Source organism: Diceros bicornis, chromosome 1 (genome assembly GCF_020826845.1).
Source record: "Diceros bicornis minor isolate mBicDic1 chromosome 1, mDicBic1.mat.cur, whole genome shotgun sequence".
In the NCBI taxonomy this organism is placed as follows: domain Eukaryota; kingdom Metazoa; phylum Chordata; class Mammalia; order Perissodactyla; family Rhinocerotidae; genus Diceros; species Diceros bicornis.
Genome location: NC_080740.1, coordinates 66,516,710 through 66,530,122, shown reverse-complemented (window position 1 = coordinate 66,530,122; position 13,413 = coordinate 66,516,710). Strand labels below are relative to the sequence as shown.

At 51.8% G+C, this 13,413-nt stretch overlaps 1 protein-coding gene across 1 annotated transcript; it reads right to left on the bottom strand.

The window, feature by feature from the left end:
- Nucleotides 1-637: 637 nt before the first annotated feature.
- PCYOX1L (prenylcysteine oxidase 1 like) lies at nucleotides 638-12,155 on the bottom strand. The gene is made up of 6 exons (XM_058543688.1): nucleotides 12,037-12,155; nucleotides 8,232-8,438; nucleotides 6,578-6,752; nucleotides 4,608-4,819; nucleotides 2,050-2,190; nucleotides 638-1,596 (listed from the first exon to the last, which is right to left on the bottom strand). The coding sequence occupies exons 1-6, from the start codon at nucleotides 12,122-12,124 to the stop codon at nucleotides 935-937; spliced, it is 1,485 nt and encodes a 494-aa protein (XP_058399671.1). The 5' UTR covers nucleotides 12,125-12,155; the 3' UTR covers nucleotides 638-934.
- Nucleotides 12,156-13,413: the final 1,258 nt, after the last annotated feature.

Sequence of the window (13,413 nt, the reverse complement as noted above, 5' to 3'; positions counted from 1 at the left end):
CTGGGAGGAACCTGAGCATCTGCATCAGTTTAACCTCTGAAAAACTACATCCCAATACCTTCTTTCCCTCCTTTACTCTGCTGGGGTGAATGTTTGGGGGGAATGACTGCCCTCCACCATCTGGGAACTTGTCTTTTTGCAAGACAGATCCATCGTATTACCGCTCAACCCTTGCATTATGAACAGAATGGTTAATTTCTCCAGGTGTCAAGGAAAAGCTTTCCTCTTCCTATGGCCTGGTATGTTTCCCTTTCCCCACTGGTTGCCAGGAAGCTCAGAGCTATACTGATAGCTCCGCTGGTATAACCATCTCCTCCTGGGATCCTACCATAGTCATCTCCTCCAACATGCAGCATTGTTGAGAGGCTCGGATGGTGTCTACTAAGTCGTAACTAGGTACACCTCACATCTAGCAAGCCCACAGTAAACATGAGCTATTATCATGTCTTAGGTTTTCTGATCTTCCCTTCTACTTTATTTGTAACCAACTGGTTACACGTTTCATTGTAGATGCTGCTTCAGGTACATTTTGGGAGTAGGCAGTGAAAATCAACACAGAAACTGGACCCAGAGTTCTCTGCCTTATATTCCCTCCCACAGTTATCCCTGTCTCCTAGTTAGAAAACCAAGTCAGAAGCAGCTTGAGAGGATGGATTTTTATTTTTTCTTAAAAAAAATAAATAAAATGAATACACTGGCTTGAATTTTCTTCCCTTCTCTTACTCTCCCCCTTAGAAAGAAGCAACCACTGTGAGAATTCTTAAGCTAGAGGCAGAGAGCAGGACACCCGGACCCTCAGTGGAGGGAGAAGACGCTTGACACACGAGGGGTCAGAAAGAGGCTGGGCGGGTGAGTGTGGCCTGTACGACCTCGGCCGCTGTGGGTGGTCCATCTTCAGCGGGAGATGGACCTTCCCGGGCTCGCCCCGGAGCCCTCACAGTTCAGTCTTCACCTTGTGCATCAAATCCTTTTGGTCAATCTTGTCTAGGTCCTGGTACCAGCGGTTGTAGGCCAGCAGGGCCACGTTCTTGGCAGCTACAGCCGTCACCTCCACAGAGCTGGCCGCGCGCTCCAGCGCACTGAGGTGGAAGAGCTGGTCATGGAGCGCGAACCGCGGGAGGGGGGCGCGGGAGCCGTAGAGGGGGTGGGCCTGCCACTCGGCTGTCTGGACTGAGTAATAGGAGCGGAAGAGGGTCTTCAGCTGGGACCGAAAGAGGGGCTTGGGGGACTGGACTCGCCAAACAGCTGCCTCCTGAGGCTGCTTCCGCCGGAAGTTGGCCGAGATGTTGACGGGACAGATGTTGTCCAGAGCACAGAAGAAGCTGGGGAAATCCGTGGTAAGGATGCTGGTGAAGGGGAAAAGCTTAGGGTCGGGGAAACCGAAGTAGGAGGAGTTGAGGTAGCCATGGACCAAAGAGACAACAGTGGGCTGGAAAGGGCCCTGGACGACATCAATGGGCGGGTCGAAGCCTTCAAAGGTGATGGTGCTGCTGCTGTTGTCCAGGTGCAGGGGGGTGGCGATGACCACTATGTCGTAGAAGTCAGAGCCGTTGCCCACCTCATTCTTATACTCTACCTGGTACAAGGCTCTCCCTTCTGGAAGGAGAGAGAAGAAAGCGCAAAAGTCAACTTATTTCTTGGCTCCTACTCCCTGATCTCCTCCCATCTGGAGGGTATGAGACCTTGGGTGCAGCTGGGCTGCCCAGAGGCTGGGTCCCTGTCTTTCTGTGCTGGTGTGGCTGCAGGTCGAGCAGTGGACTGGGAGTCAGGAGACCTGAGCTCTTGCTCTGGCTCTGCCACTGACTGTGGCTCGAAGTCCTCAGTAGTCAAATGAACGGGGCTAGATTAATGCCAGTCTTGGCTTTCTGGCTCTGACATTTGAATTGGGACAAGAGTGCCCTCTGGTGTCACTCGGCAGTGCTGGGGCTTCCCATTGGTTTTTTGGAACCACTCCCCAGCAGATCACAGACTGAGGTTTAGGGACAGAAGAAGTGGAAGTGTTTACTCTCTAGGAATGGAGTGGCCACACCCCCTGCTCCGTCCACTCACCTACAGTGTGCAGGGTCACAGAGGTCACCGTGGCGTGGATCACATTGGCCTTGGTGAGCTTCAGCAGACCAGAGCAGACCAGCTTGTTGCCTCCCTCCACAGACCACAGGCTGCCTTGGGCCCCGGCTAGTGCCATGGCTCCTGGGCAAAGAGGGAGGGTGGCTGGTGGGTCCTCAGAACCACTGGGCAGTGGGGCTTGAGAGTCCAGCACCATCCCGCCTGGGCCTGCCTCCCTCCCAGGCCAAGACGCCTCCCAAACGCAGGCATGAGGAGACAACACACACAGAAATAAATACAACAAAATTCACAATGCTATGAAGTGAAAATATTACACCCAGTGTAAGAGCCAGCTACAAAAGACCACAGATTGTATGGTTCATTTATACAGACGGTCTAGAATGGGCAAATCCATAGAAACACAGAGCAGATTTGTGGTCGCCCAGGCCTGGAGGGCTGGAAGGTGTTGGGGAGGTGATGGTTAAAGGTATGGGGCTTCTTTGGGGGCAATAAAAATGTTCTGAAGTTGACTGTACTGATGGATGCATGACTCTGTGACTATATACCAAACCACTGAATTGTACACTTTAAATGGGTGAATTGTGTGGTATGTGAACTATATCTTGAAGGATACACACAAGATACCGGAAGAGTGAACAGGGAAGCCCCACTGAGGGGACACTAGGCAGGACCTGAAGGCTGAAAAGGAGCTGGCTGTGCCAAGAGCAGAGGACAGTATCCTGGGCACATGGGAGGTGCTTGTTAAATATAAACCTTTTCATTCATTTATTCAACAAAAATGGGCTGAGTGCCTACAATGGTTGGCACTGTTCTAAGCATTTGGGCTACATCATAAACAAAGGAGACAGAGGTTCTTGCCCTTGGGAAGCCTACATTCTAGTGGGAGGAGATAAAATAAGTAAATTAAACAGTCTCGACTGGGAGTCAGGAGACCCGAGGCTTTGCTCTGGCTCTGCCACTGACTGTGGCTGGAAGTAAACAAAGGAGACAGAAAGGTCAGGAGGCAGAAGATGATACCTGCGGGGTGGGGGACTGGACTGCTGGGCGCAGGCGGAGGGCTGGGATGTAATTTAAACCTGGGTGTATGGTAGCTTCAATGGAAAGGTAACATCGGCACAAAGACGTGGTGGGGAGGGAAAGTTTACTGTGACCATGTCTCAGGGAAGAACGTTCCAGGCAGAGGGAGGGCCACAAAAAAGCCCCGAGGTGGGAGCACACCTGGAAAGCTGGAGACGCGGCAAGGAGGCCAGAGTGTTTGGACTGGGGTGAGTGGGGAGGCAGTGGGCCAGGACCATGTGGTGCCTTGCAGGCCACTCAGAGGACTTTGGGTTTTATCTGAAGGAAAGTGGGAGCCCTTACAGAGTTTTACACACAGGCGTGACATGATCTGTCTTTTGTCGTAAAAGGATCATCCAGCTCATGTGCTGAGGATAGCCTGTAGGGGGCAGGACGGGGTGTGCGGGGGGACCTGGCAGGAGACGTGCAGTAATCCAGGTGAGGGATGCTGATGGCTTAGACCAGGGAGGAAGCAGTCAGGTTCTGGAGATATACAGAAGATAAAGCAGATGGGATTTCCTGACATATGACATGAAGGATATGAGAGAAAGAAATGAGTCAAGGTTTTGGCTGGGGCAACTGAAAGGAATTATTACCAACTGAGCTGGGAAGACTCTGGGAGGGGCAGGCTCAAGGGGAAAGGTCAGGAGCTCAGGTGTGGACATGCTGAGTTTGAGACACCCATTAGCCCTCCCAGTGGAGACACAGGGGCGGCAGCTGACACAGGAGCCTGCAGTTCTGGAGAGAGGTCTGGGCTCGAGGTCATGTCTGGGCTCAGGTGGGTGGAATTTAAAGCCTTGAGACTGGTTGAGCTCACCAAGGGAGCATGAGTAGCTGAGAGGAGAAGGCGACAAAGGACAGAGCCTGGACCTTCCATGTTAGGAGACGGGGAGAAGAGAAGGAGCCAGCCAAGCAGGCTGGGAGGCCGGGCCAGTGAGCGCCGTGCAGTTCCTTGTCTTTGAATGGCCCTCCCCACCTGGCAAAATCCTACCGCATCTTTCAAGGCCCAGAACAGTCTCCATGCCTTGGTGGAGACATGCCCTGACGACTCTCCCAGGCAGATTTAGTCGTGACCTCTCTGGTGGCCTGTAGGGTAGCCCTTTTGTGGCTGAGGGGTGGTGGGTTGTGCCATGCACCCACCTGCCCAATAATGAGCTGGGAAGCTTAGGTGCTCTAAAAGATGAATACACAAGGGGCCCAGAGGCCTCAACGGGGCAGTTCTTGAAACCAATCCAATCAGGAGTGGTAGAAACACTCTGGACCTGAGATCTGAGCCTTGCTTTCACTGTCTGTGAAGTGGGGTGAATACCATCTCCTGCCAGCTCGGAGGACCGATGCCAGAATCAAATAGGGCTGAGGCCTCACAGAGCAAAGGAAACCGTAATGAGCCGGGTAAATGTGAGGTTATTATGGGAAACCCAGCCTATTCTGGGCACCGTGGACCGGGGAAGGGCAGGCGGGCAGGCTGAGGGCCGGAGGCTCACCAGCAAAGGCGGGCATCGCTGCCGACTGGCCGTAGCTGGCCCGCAGGACGGCAGAGACAACGTCGTCAATAAAGCGCTGCGTGACGCCCACCTGGAGCAGGGACTCAGCCACGGAGCGCTGGGTCATGTTGATGAAGGCAGATTCCCCCAGCGAGTAGAGCAGCTCCTCCACGCCCGAGAAGGCATAACCGTGGGCCTGGAACTTATAGATCCTGGGAGACACGTGCAGCTGGAGCCCTTGTGCAGAAAGGCCTTTTGGCTGACCCTCTGCTACTGGGTCCCTGCACCTGAGGGACCCAGGCCCCCTCTCCATGCAGAGGGGTGGGAGAGGAGGCTGGTTATGCTCCTCTTGGCCTGTTCACTAGCCATGGTGGGCCTGTCCCACCAGAGGGGCAGCACCGAGGGAAGGGCAAATACCCCAGAATCCCTCTAGACCTGGCTTCACATCACGGCTCTGCTGAATGACAAGTGCGTCATTTCTCTGAGCCACTCCCTGCCTGATGACATAGTCCTCTTCTCACTCAGTTGGGACTGCCAGGCAGTGGGCCACGGCCCACCCCTGCTGACACATCCCCTTCTCCAGCAGCTTCGGCTCCGCCCTGGCTTCTAGGACCACTCTGGATCCGATAGCAGCTGCCTCATGCCAAAGTTGTCACCCTCTCTGCCAGCTCTGCCTGTCCTCTCCTCCGGCTCTATCCAACAGGGCTCCCACCCTCTCCCTGAGCTCACGTCTTGTCCCTCCCTCCACAACTCCTCTAATCTCAGGGACGAGCATTTGCCTGGAACCACCTGCTGATGGATTTCCGGATGGGCTGGCCTTTGAAATGTGGCCTCTGTTTGGGCTGCTGTGTAAACATGTTGAGTTTGGTTATTAATGGGACACCCAGATGGAGGTGTCCAGAAAGCAGTTAGAAATGTGAGTCTGAACTTAAGGAGAAAGTGGGGCTGACAGGTAGAAGTCGTCTTTCACAAAAGCGAGAACTCAGCATTGTAGGTTTGGATAAAATTGACAAGGGAGAAAAATCTAAGACAGGAGATAACCTGTGGGGGATCCTGGAGACCATAAGAAAGAAGCCCCATAAAAAGCATAGTTACAGAAGTGGGTAGAGTGGAGAAGTGCCAGAAACCAGGAAGGAGGCCTGGAGGCCACGCTCGAGTGTCTGACACTGAAGCCTCTGCGTCTGGGCCAGGAAGCAGGGAGAACCTGCAGGAGGTCCTTTGGGGGAGAGCTGGGGTGCCAGCCTGGCGAGTGAGTGGATTGTGAGAAGTGGACAGGGTGACAACAAACCATTTGTCCTTGTTATCTGGAGGTGATAGGGAGGGGGCCGGACCCAAGGAGGAGAGAAGTGGTGAAGAAAGGTGTTTGTTCTAGATGGGAAAACGGGGGACAGCAGAGTGTGTAAACGAGTGGCCCACAGGTGGCAGATGGCCTACAGATGTGTTTCACTTGTCTTATAAGATGAATCGGCTGCATACATTGAGAAACTGGGAGATTTCACATATAACTCTGGATTTCTAGATTCTTCTGAAAACCTGGAAGATCTAGCCACAGGAGGCTGGCATTCCCACATGGCCACACATGGCTCTAGCAGAGCTGGCTGCCCACTTCAGATGATGCCCCTGAAGAGCAGCACCCCACTCTCTACCCTTCTCTTCCGCCCCCTGCTACACTTGCTCATACCCCAGGTTGGTCCTTGTGGGCGACTGAGTTTGCGAGTCGTGCTTTTATTTATCAGTTTAGCAGAGGGAAAGAGAAAGCTAGTGTGATGATACCAGAGACCACCTCTGCACCACGTAAGTACATTCCTCATGCTGGGGACTTGCTCGGAACCCCGACTGAACTGTGCCGGCTTCTCTCACCCACCAAGTACCTTTTCCTTTTTGACAATTTACAGTCCGGCTGGTTCCTTCCACATCTCTTTTCCTCTCTCCCTCTGGAACGCCCACCCAGCAGCTCCGCCCAGCCCTACCTCATGAACTTCTCCATGACCTCCTCCACCCACATCTGCAGTCGCAGGAAGCTGATGCCGTAGTGCCACCAGAGGCGGAAGAGGTTCAGCAGGTACCAGTCAGTCTCCTCCAGCACAAAATGCTCCCCGCTGAAGATGGCGCTCCTGCCTACCACCTCTCGCCGGTGCCTCAGCCCTGAGGAGACAAGGATGAGCCCCTCAGGTCCCCTTCAGAGGGCCCCCCAGGAGACCTAGTGGTGCCTAAAGCTTAAATTCAGGGCCTTCCTGAAGCATGCAAGTACACTGGCTCCATTAAAGAGAATATGAACACTATGGTTTGTTCATCTGTGCTGTAAATAAATGTACTGGGGAAATATTTGGCCTAGCTAGTCAATAAAGAAATGAAAATTAAAATAATGTACCATTTTACATTTTTTTCAACAAGGATCTACTCAGCCACAAGTGAGGGGAATTCAGATGTCATGCCGGAATGTCCAGGGGCTGATAGCGCAGGGCTTGCTCTGGGATGGGAGCCCTGGGCACCAAGACCACGTGCAAAGAATCATAGCTCCTTGCAACAGTCCACCCTCTACACCTGACAGAGCACTGGGCCCTGTGCATCTCACTGCGTCCTCCCACAGCCTGGGCAAAGGCAGCTGGGGGTGATGGCACCCCCAGCTAATGATGTGGAAAGTGAGGCTTAGAGGTCATAAGACCTGCCCCAGATCACAGGTTTTTGCTTCTTTCCCTCCTATTCCTGTCCCTGAGACACTAAGCTCCCCTACCCAGAGGCAACTAGTTAAGTACATTCCTTCAGAATCCTTCCAGAGATATTTTGTGCAAACACTCATAAATGTGTATATATATATGAGTTATTCCTCCCCAGACCCCACACACTGTAGACTGCTCTGCACCTCGCCGACAGACTGTGTCTTGGAGGCTGTTCTACACCTGGGCAGAAAGGACTCCCTCATTCTGGCTGCTGAACAGTCTGCTGTGTACTTAAACAATAATTCACAGAATCTCACATCCCAGTGGGGGGGCAGGCAGGATATTTCCGACCTTTTGCTGTTACAAACAATGCTGTAAGGAATAACCTTGTGCGTATGCCACTTTGCACATCTGTAAGTACACCTGCAGGATCACTTCTGAGAAGTGGGATTTCTGAGTCAAACAGTATACGTGTTTGTGGCTTTGACAGATGCTGTGAGGTTGAATCCCAGCTCTCTCACTTATTAGCTGCTTGGCCTTAGCCAGGGTGTATACACTTTCTGAGCCTCAGTTTCCGCAGGAGGAGATATAACACCCATCTTGCAGGCTGGCAGGGAGATTAGAAGTAAGGCCTACATACCACCTAGAAGGATGCCAGGTACCTGGCAATTATGCAGCATGTGGAAGCCGTTATGATTATGATTATTCAGAGGCAGCAAATTGAAAGGGAAAGAAACTGGCCTGGGAGTCAAACCTGAGTTCTAATCCCAGCTCTGCAACTAACTCACTGTGTAACTTCAGGCAAGTTCCTTCCCCTCTCTGGTCTCAGCTGCTCCATCTGTAAAATGAGGAGATTGGGGTACACGACCTTCCGGCCTTGACTGTAGGGGCAATCTGGGAAGGGCCTGATGGCTGTCACCAGCCCCGTGTGCTGGATGCTGAAGCCCCCAGATGGTGCACTCACCCAGCTGCTTGACGAAGTCCTGCATGTGTAGGCTCAGGGAGTGGAAGGAGGCGGCCCCGCTCTCGTAGTGCTGCTTGTTGACCGAGATGGTGGCCAGGCGGCCGCCCACGGTCCCCTTCTCATACACATCGATCTGCACCCGGGGGCCGAAGTGCTGCTGGAGGAAATGGGCCACGGCCGAGCCCCCGATTCCGGCCCCAACCACCGCTGTCAGCAGGCCCCGGAGGCAGGGAGAGACAGAGCATGGGCATGAGACGGCAGGTCACACCTTCTCGGCCTCCTGGGCTGCTGGTTCCCAGGCACTTGCATTTCATAGGCTTATGACATCCCCAAAAGGAAATGTGCACACTAGTTTTTAGCAAAGCTGTTAATAAAGAGCAAAGGACAACCTGAAAACTGCCACCTCCTGTAACCCTGATTTTATAAAGACAAAGACACGTTAGCAGCAAAAGAGCAGGGATGAATCTCAAAATTCAGAATGGTCATTTAAACAGATTAAATTTCGTTGTACACAAACTCACTACATTGTCCCTATTTTTATTTCACTATGAATTGGTGAAAACCTGGTCACTGACAGGTACTGTTAGGTTAGATCAGGGTTTGTAAACCACTCCTTAATCCCGGGGTCCGCAGACTACAGCCCACGGGCCACAGCCACACCCTTTCTTTAGCTTATTGTCTATGGCTGCTTTCACACTCGGCAGAGCTGAGTAGCTGCAGAGACCGTACAGCCTGCAAAACCTAAAATATTTACTCTCTGGCCGTTTACTGAAGAAGTCAGCCAACCCTTGGTCTCGTCCAACCTACCACCTGACACTTAAATCATTTCTACACCTGTGCTTGCCAAGACTGGAACGCACCCTGTGACGGGTTGATCATTACCGTATGGGGCACTCCATTCCAGTTTGGACTCCTGTTAGGAAGTTTCAGCTTATTGGGGTCTTTTTGGGTCTTATCAGCCACTGTCTTTACTACGCCTCCCACATTCCTATTATTTGCAATCTTGGTTCATATGCCATCAACATTCTTATCCAAGCCACTGATAAAAACGTTTCAATGGACAAGGCTCCGAGGTGCTACCAGGAACCACTGACTAGACAGACACTAATCATTAAATAGCACTGTGAGAGGGCAGTAAAGCAACTATGAAGCTACTGAACTGGACTGCCACGCGACCCACAGCGTTTACCCACCATGTATCTGAGTCACAGCTTTCCTCTCATCTGACAGCCTAATAATCCTATCCAAAAAGAAAATGAGATAAATCTGGTGTGATTTGTCCTTACTAGACCCTAAGACCAGCAGCTCTTGTCAACAAGGCAAAAATACAAGGTTCTTTATGATCTGGCCTCCATTTACTTACCCCACTCCCTGCCTCACCCTCGCAATACTCCACCTTCTCGTCTGTCTTGACTTCTTCTGCTGTGGAGCACATGCGTTTGCTCTCTCACACCTGTGCCTCTGCCTGTGCTGTTCCCTTTGTCAGGAATGCTCCTTCACCCTTTGCCCTGCTCACTTCCATGGCCCTCATACGTCACTTTCAGCTGGCTTGCCTGACCCCCACTAGGATGAGTCAGGCGTCCCTCCTGCATATTCCTGCAGCACACCCTCCCTACCCCTGGCCTAGGCAACTATACTCAAATGTCCATTTAAGGACTGAGAGCAGGTCACTATGCCCCCAGATCCTAGCAGGCAGTAGAGTTCGTTAAGTATTTGTCACATCTTGAAAGAACCACTTCCTCCTTCTCAGTGTTTACAAAGCTACTTCCAAGAACACCCTCAACCTTTTTAAACCAGCGTGCTCCCCTCCCCTCCATTTGCGACAGAGCCCCAAATGACCCATTTTTCCAGAGAAACTGATATCACAAGGCCTGGAAGCTGTCCAAGGGCTATAGGAAAGCAGAAGACCTCACCTCACTGAGAACCAACTCACTCAACACCCACAAACTGACACCCACTTTGGTCTCTGGTAAGATGTGCGAGGGCACAAGATGAATCACACAGGGCTTCTGTTATCTGAGCCCAGGCAGAGAGTGGGCAGACGGACTCATGCACAATTAGCTGTGACAACGTGTGACCAAGTGCAACAACAGGGTTCCAAGGAATCCAGAGGAGGAAGCAATGAAATCTGCTTGGAGACACAGGCTTCACAGGGGAAGCAATGTTTGATCAGGACCTTGGAGGACAATCGGCCTTGCCAAAGAGCAGAAACACATTCTCCGCAGAGAGAACAGCATGAGCAGGGCACTGTGTGGAACTATGGGGGAATTTAAAGGGTCCAATGCCACCCCGAGGTGTTCAGATCTGATCCTGCAGCAATCTGAGGGCTAAGCTTTCCTAATGGGAAGCTCCTCATTCTTGTTGTGGGTAGAGTCCAAACCACCAAGGGCGGACAGAGGCTCTTGTCAGAGGGCTGGGGACAATCAGGAAAGCTACAGGGCAGCTTGGCGTTGCCAAGTGTTCTGCCCTGGGTGACCCCTGGGGCGAGGTGGGTAGGGCCCGCTGGAATGAGGAAAAATGGAATTTCTGCATTGCCAGAAACAGTAGTGCTGGGAGGAGGCACTGCCATGCTCCAGTGGTCAGTGTGAAGTGTCCTGCTCTGTTGCCCATTCCCAAGAGATACGGGAGTGCTCCGTACCTCCAGACACTGCCTGCCAACTCTTCCCAATCATTCAAAGCCTGGCTCAAAATCCACCTTCTCTGTGAGGTCTTCTCTGGCCACTCTAGCCCTCAGGATTCTCTTTCCTCTGAAAACCCTCAACTCTGTCCCAAAGTGATTTCTGGCGTGCTTCTCTGCCTATGGGAATTTATATGCTAGGGACTTGAAAATCTTTGAGTCACGTTGAGTTAAAATGAATTATTAAGTGGGGCAAACTGTAAACAAATATGGAACACTAGTCAACGATATGCACGATGAAGTATTTAGCGAAGTGTCCTGATGTCTGCAATTTATTTTGAAATGCATTAAAATGTAAGACGGATTAATGGATGTGTGATAGGTATGTGATAAAGCGAGTAGCAGTTTGTTAATGGCAGAATCTAGGTGGCGGGTATACAGATGATCACTGTATATCAAGTTCTTTCAACTTCGCTGTACATTTGAAAATTTTCAAAATAAAACATTGGAATAAAAAACAAATAAAATGGCTGCTGTTAAAAGTTCCCCACTCTGTCATTCAGCAAATGTATCTTCAGCAGACTGACAATGGGTTCTATCTCTGCTAGGACTGTCTCCTACTCTACCTGAGGTTTGGCTTAGATGTTACTTCTAGGAAGCCCTCCAGAGCCACACAAGACTGTGGTGAAGTGCCCTTGCTCTATATCAAGGTATCTTCTCTGCCTTAGCACTAACTTCCCTGTATGTGCAGTCTCTCTTCCAGACAGGAACCACGGAGCACTGTGCCTGCTACACAGACGGCCCTCAATAAACCTTTGTGAATGACACTACCCAGACCCTGTCCTCTCTGTCATCGGGGCACCTGGCAAAGAGCCAGGTCCATGGAAGATGCTCAAAGCCCCTGGACCTTCCAGCGAGATCAGTGGCCAGTCCGACCCCAAGCCACTTTTCCGCCCCGGGGTAGCCCTCAACACATGCCCATGCCACCCTCCTCATCAGCACCTTGCCTACTGCGGTCCCCTTCCTCACCCAGTCGCAGTCCCTCGCCTCTTCTCCACCCAGCTCCTCTCCCGAGGACCCCTCCCTGGTCCAGCTGTCCTCCCCATCCCCCACCCAGCTGCTCCGGGCTGAGAACCCTGTTCCCGCGCAGCCCTCCCAGCTCAGCACGTCACCCCGACCTCCCCGCACCGATTTTGCTGGGCCGGGCGTCTCCGCCTGTAGAGGCGGCGGCGAGGAGCGCCGCCAGCAGGGCCGGGAGCCGGGCAGCGCGGGCCATGACGGGCAGCGACGAGGTCAGCACGCCGGGGGCTCCGGCGCTGGCGCGTTGGCGCGGGGCTCACAGCTCCGCCCCAGCGACCCCTGGCCCTTCCGCTTTCCAGCCTCGCTGGTCACAGCCTCTCATTGGACGAACAGCCATCCCTCTCCAGCACGACGCCTTCATTAGCTGCATCGCTCTCGAGGCAGGCTCTGTCATTGGCAGCTTCCCTGTCCCGCCTCCTGGATGCGGGTTCCTCATTGGCTGGCTCGTCCTGCTCCGGCGCAGGTGTGCGCGCTTCGGAAGCGCAGCATCAGGACCAGGGCCCAGCTGTGGAGAGAGTGACAGAAAGGAACTGCAGCTTTGCCGACCTCGGCTCAAGTCCGATCTCGGCGAGTTACTAGCTCTGTAATGTGACTTGTCTGTGCCTCATTCAGTTTCCCTGCTCTACCTTTCTAGGTGGTTGTGACAATCACGTGAGATAAGGGATGTGAAACCGCTTAACAGTGTCTGTAAGTGCTGGAAATTGCTGACCAACCAGGCAGCCAGGGTGGCTAGACGCTACATATGTATATGCGGAAACGGGGCCAGATGCTTTGGAGACTGCTGTTACTTACTTATGTGTATTTGCAGTGTTTCCATACAGTTTATATCTCTGCCTTTTACTTAAAAAATAAAAGGGAAGGGTTTCATCCGCTCTCTTCTCAGAGGGAAAGAAAGGTAGGAAGGAATAAGCTCCTATTTTCACCCTCTAAGAAAACAAGAATAGCTCAGTGTGGCTAGTTTATCACACTGTGAGGGACAGATTTCCTCTAGCAGAAAATAAGTTGGGGACGAGTTTCAGGATAAAGAAGGAACCCACATTTATTCAGATTCTGGCTAAGAAACTGAAGAGATTCAGAGTATAGTAAAAGGGCATATAGCTGGGATTCTAAATCAGCCTTGTGGGTCTTAAAAGGGCCAAACTAGATTACTAGTGAAGTGGTAGATAAACAAACATGCATTTCTGTCTTTTTTAAATCTTTGTGGCAATGTTTGTGTATGAATGCAAAACTTTAAAGTTCATTTCCAGGGACTCAAGATATTCCCATAAAATATGTTTTTTATTAAAACAAGCAATCATTGATCACTTTGTGCCAAGTTCTCATATGTGCTGACAATCTGATTTTTGTAGGTTTTTTGGTAGGGTAAATTGTACCGACTTTAAAAATTCAACTTCTTGACTCTGCTTTTCGAGTCCTTGGTAACTCTAGAATCTAGAGCTGTTTTCTTCTGTTCTTCCGATCCTACAACACATTGACAATGTGTGA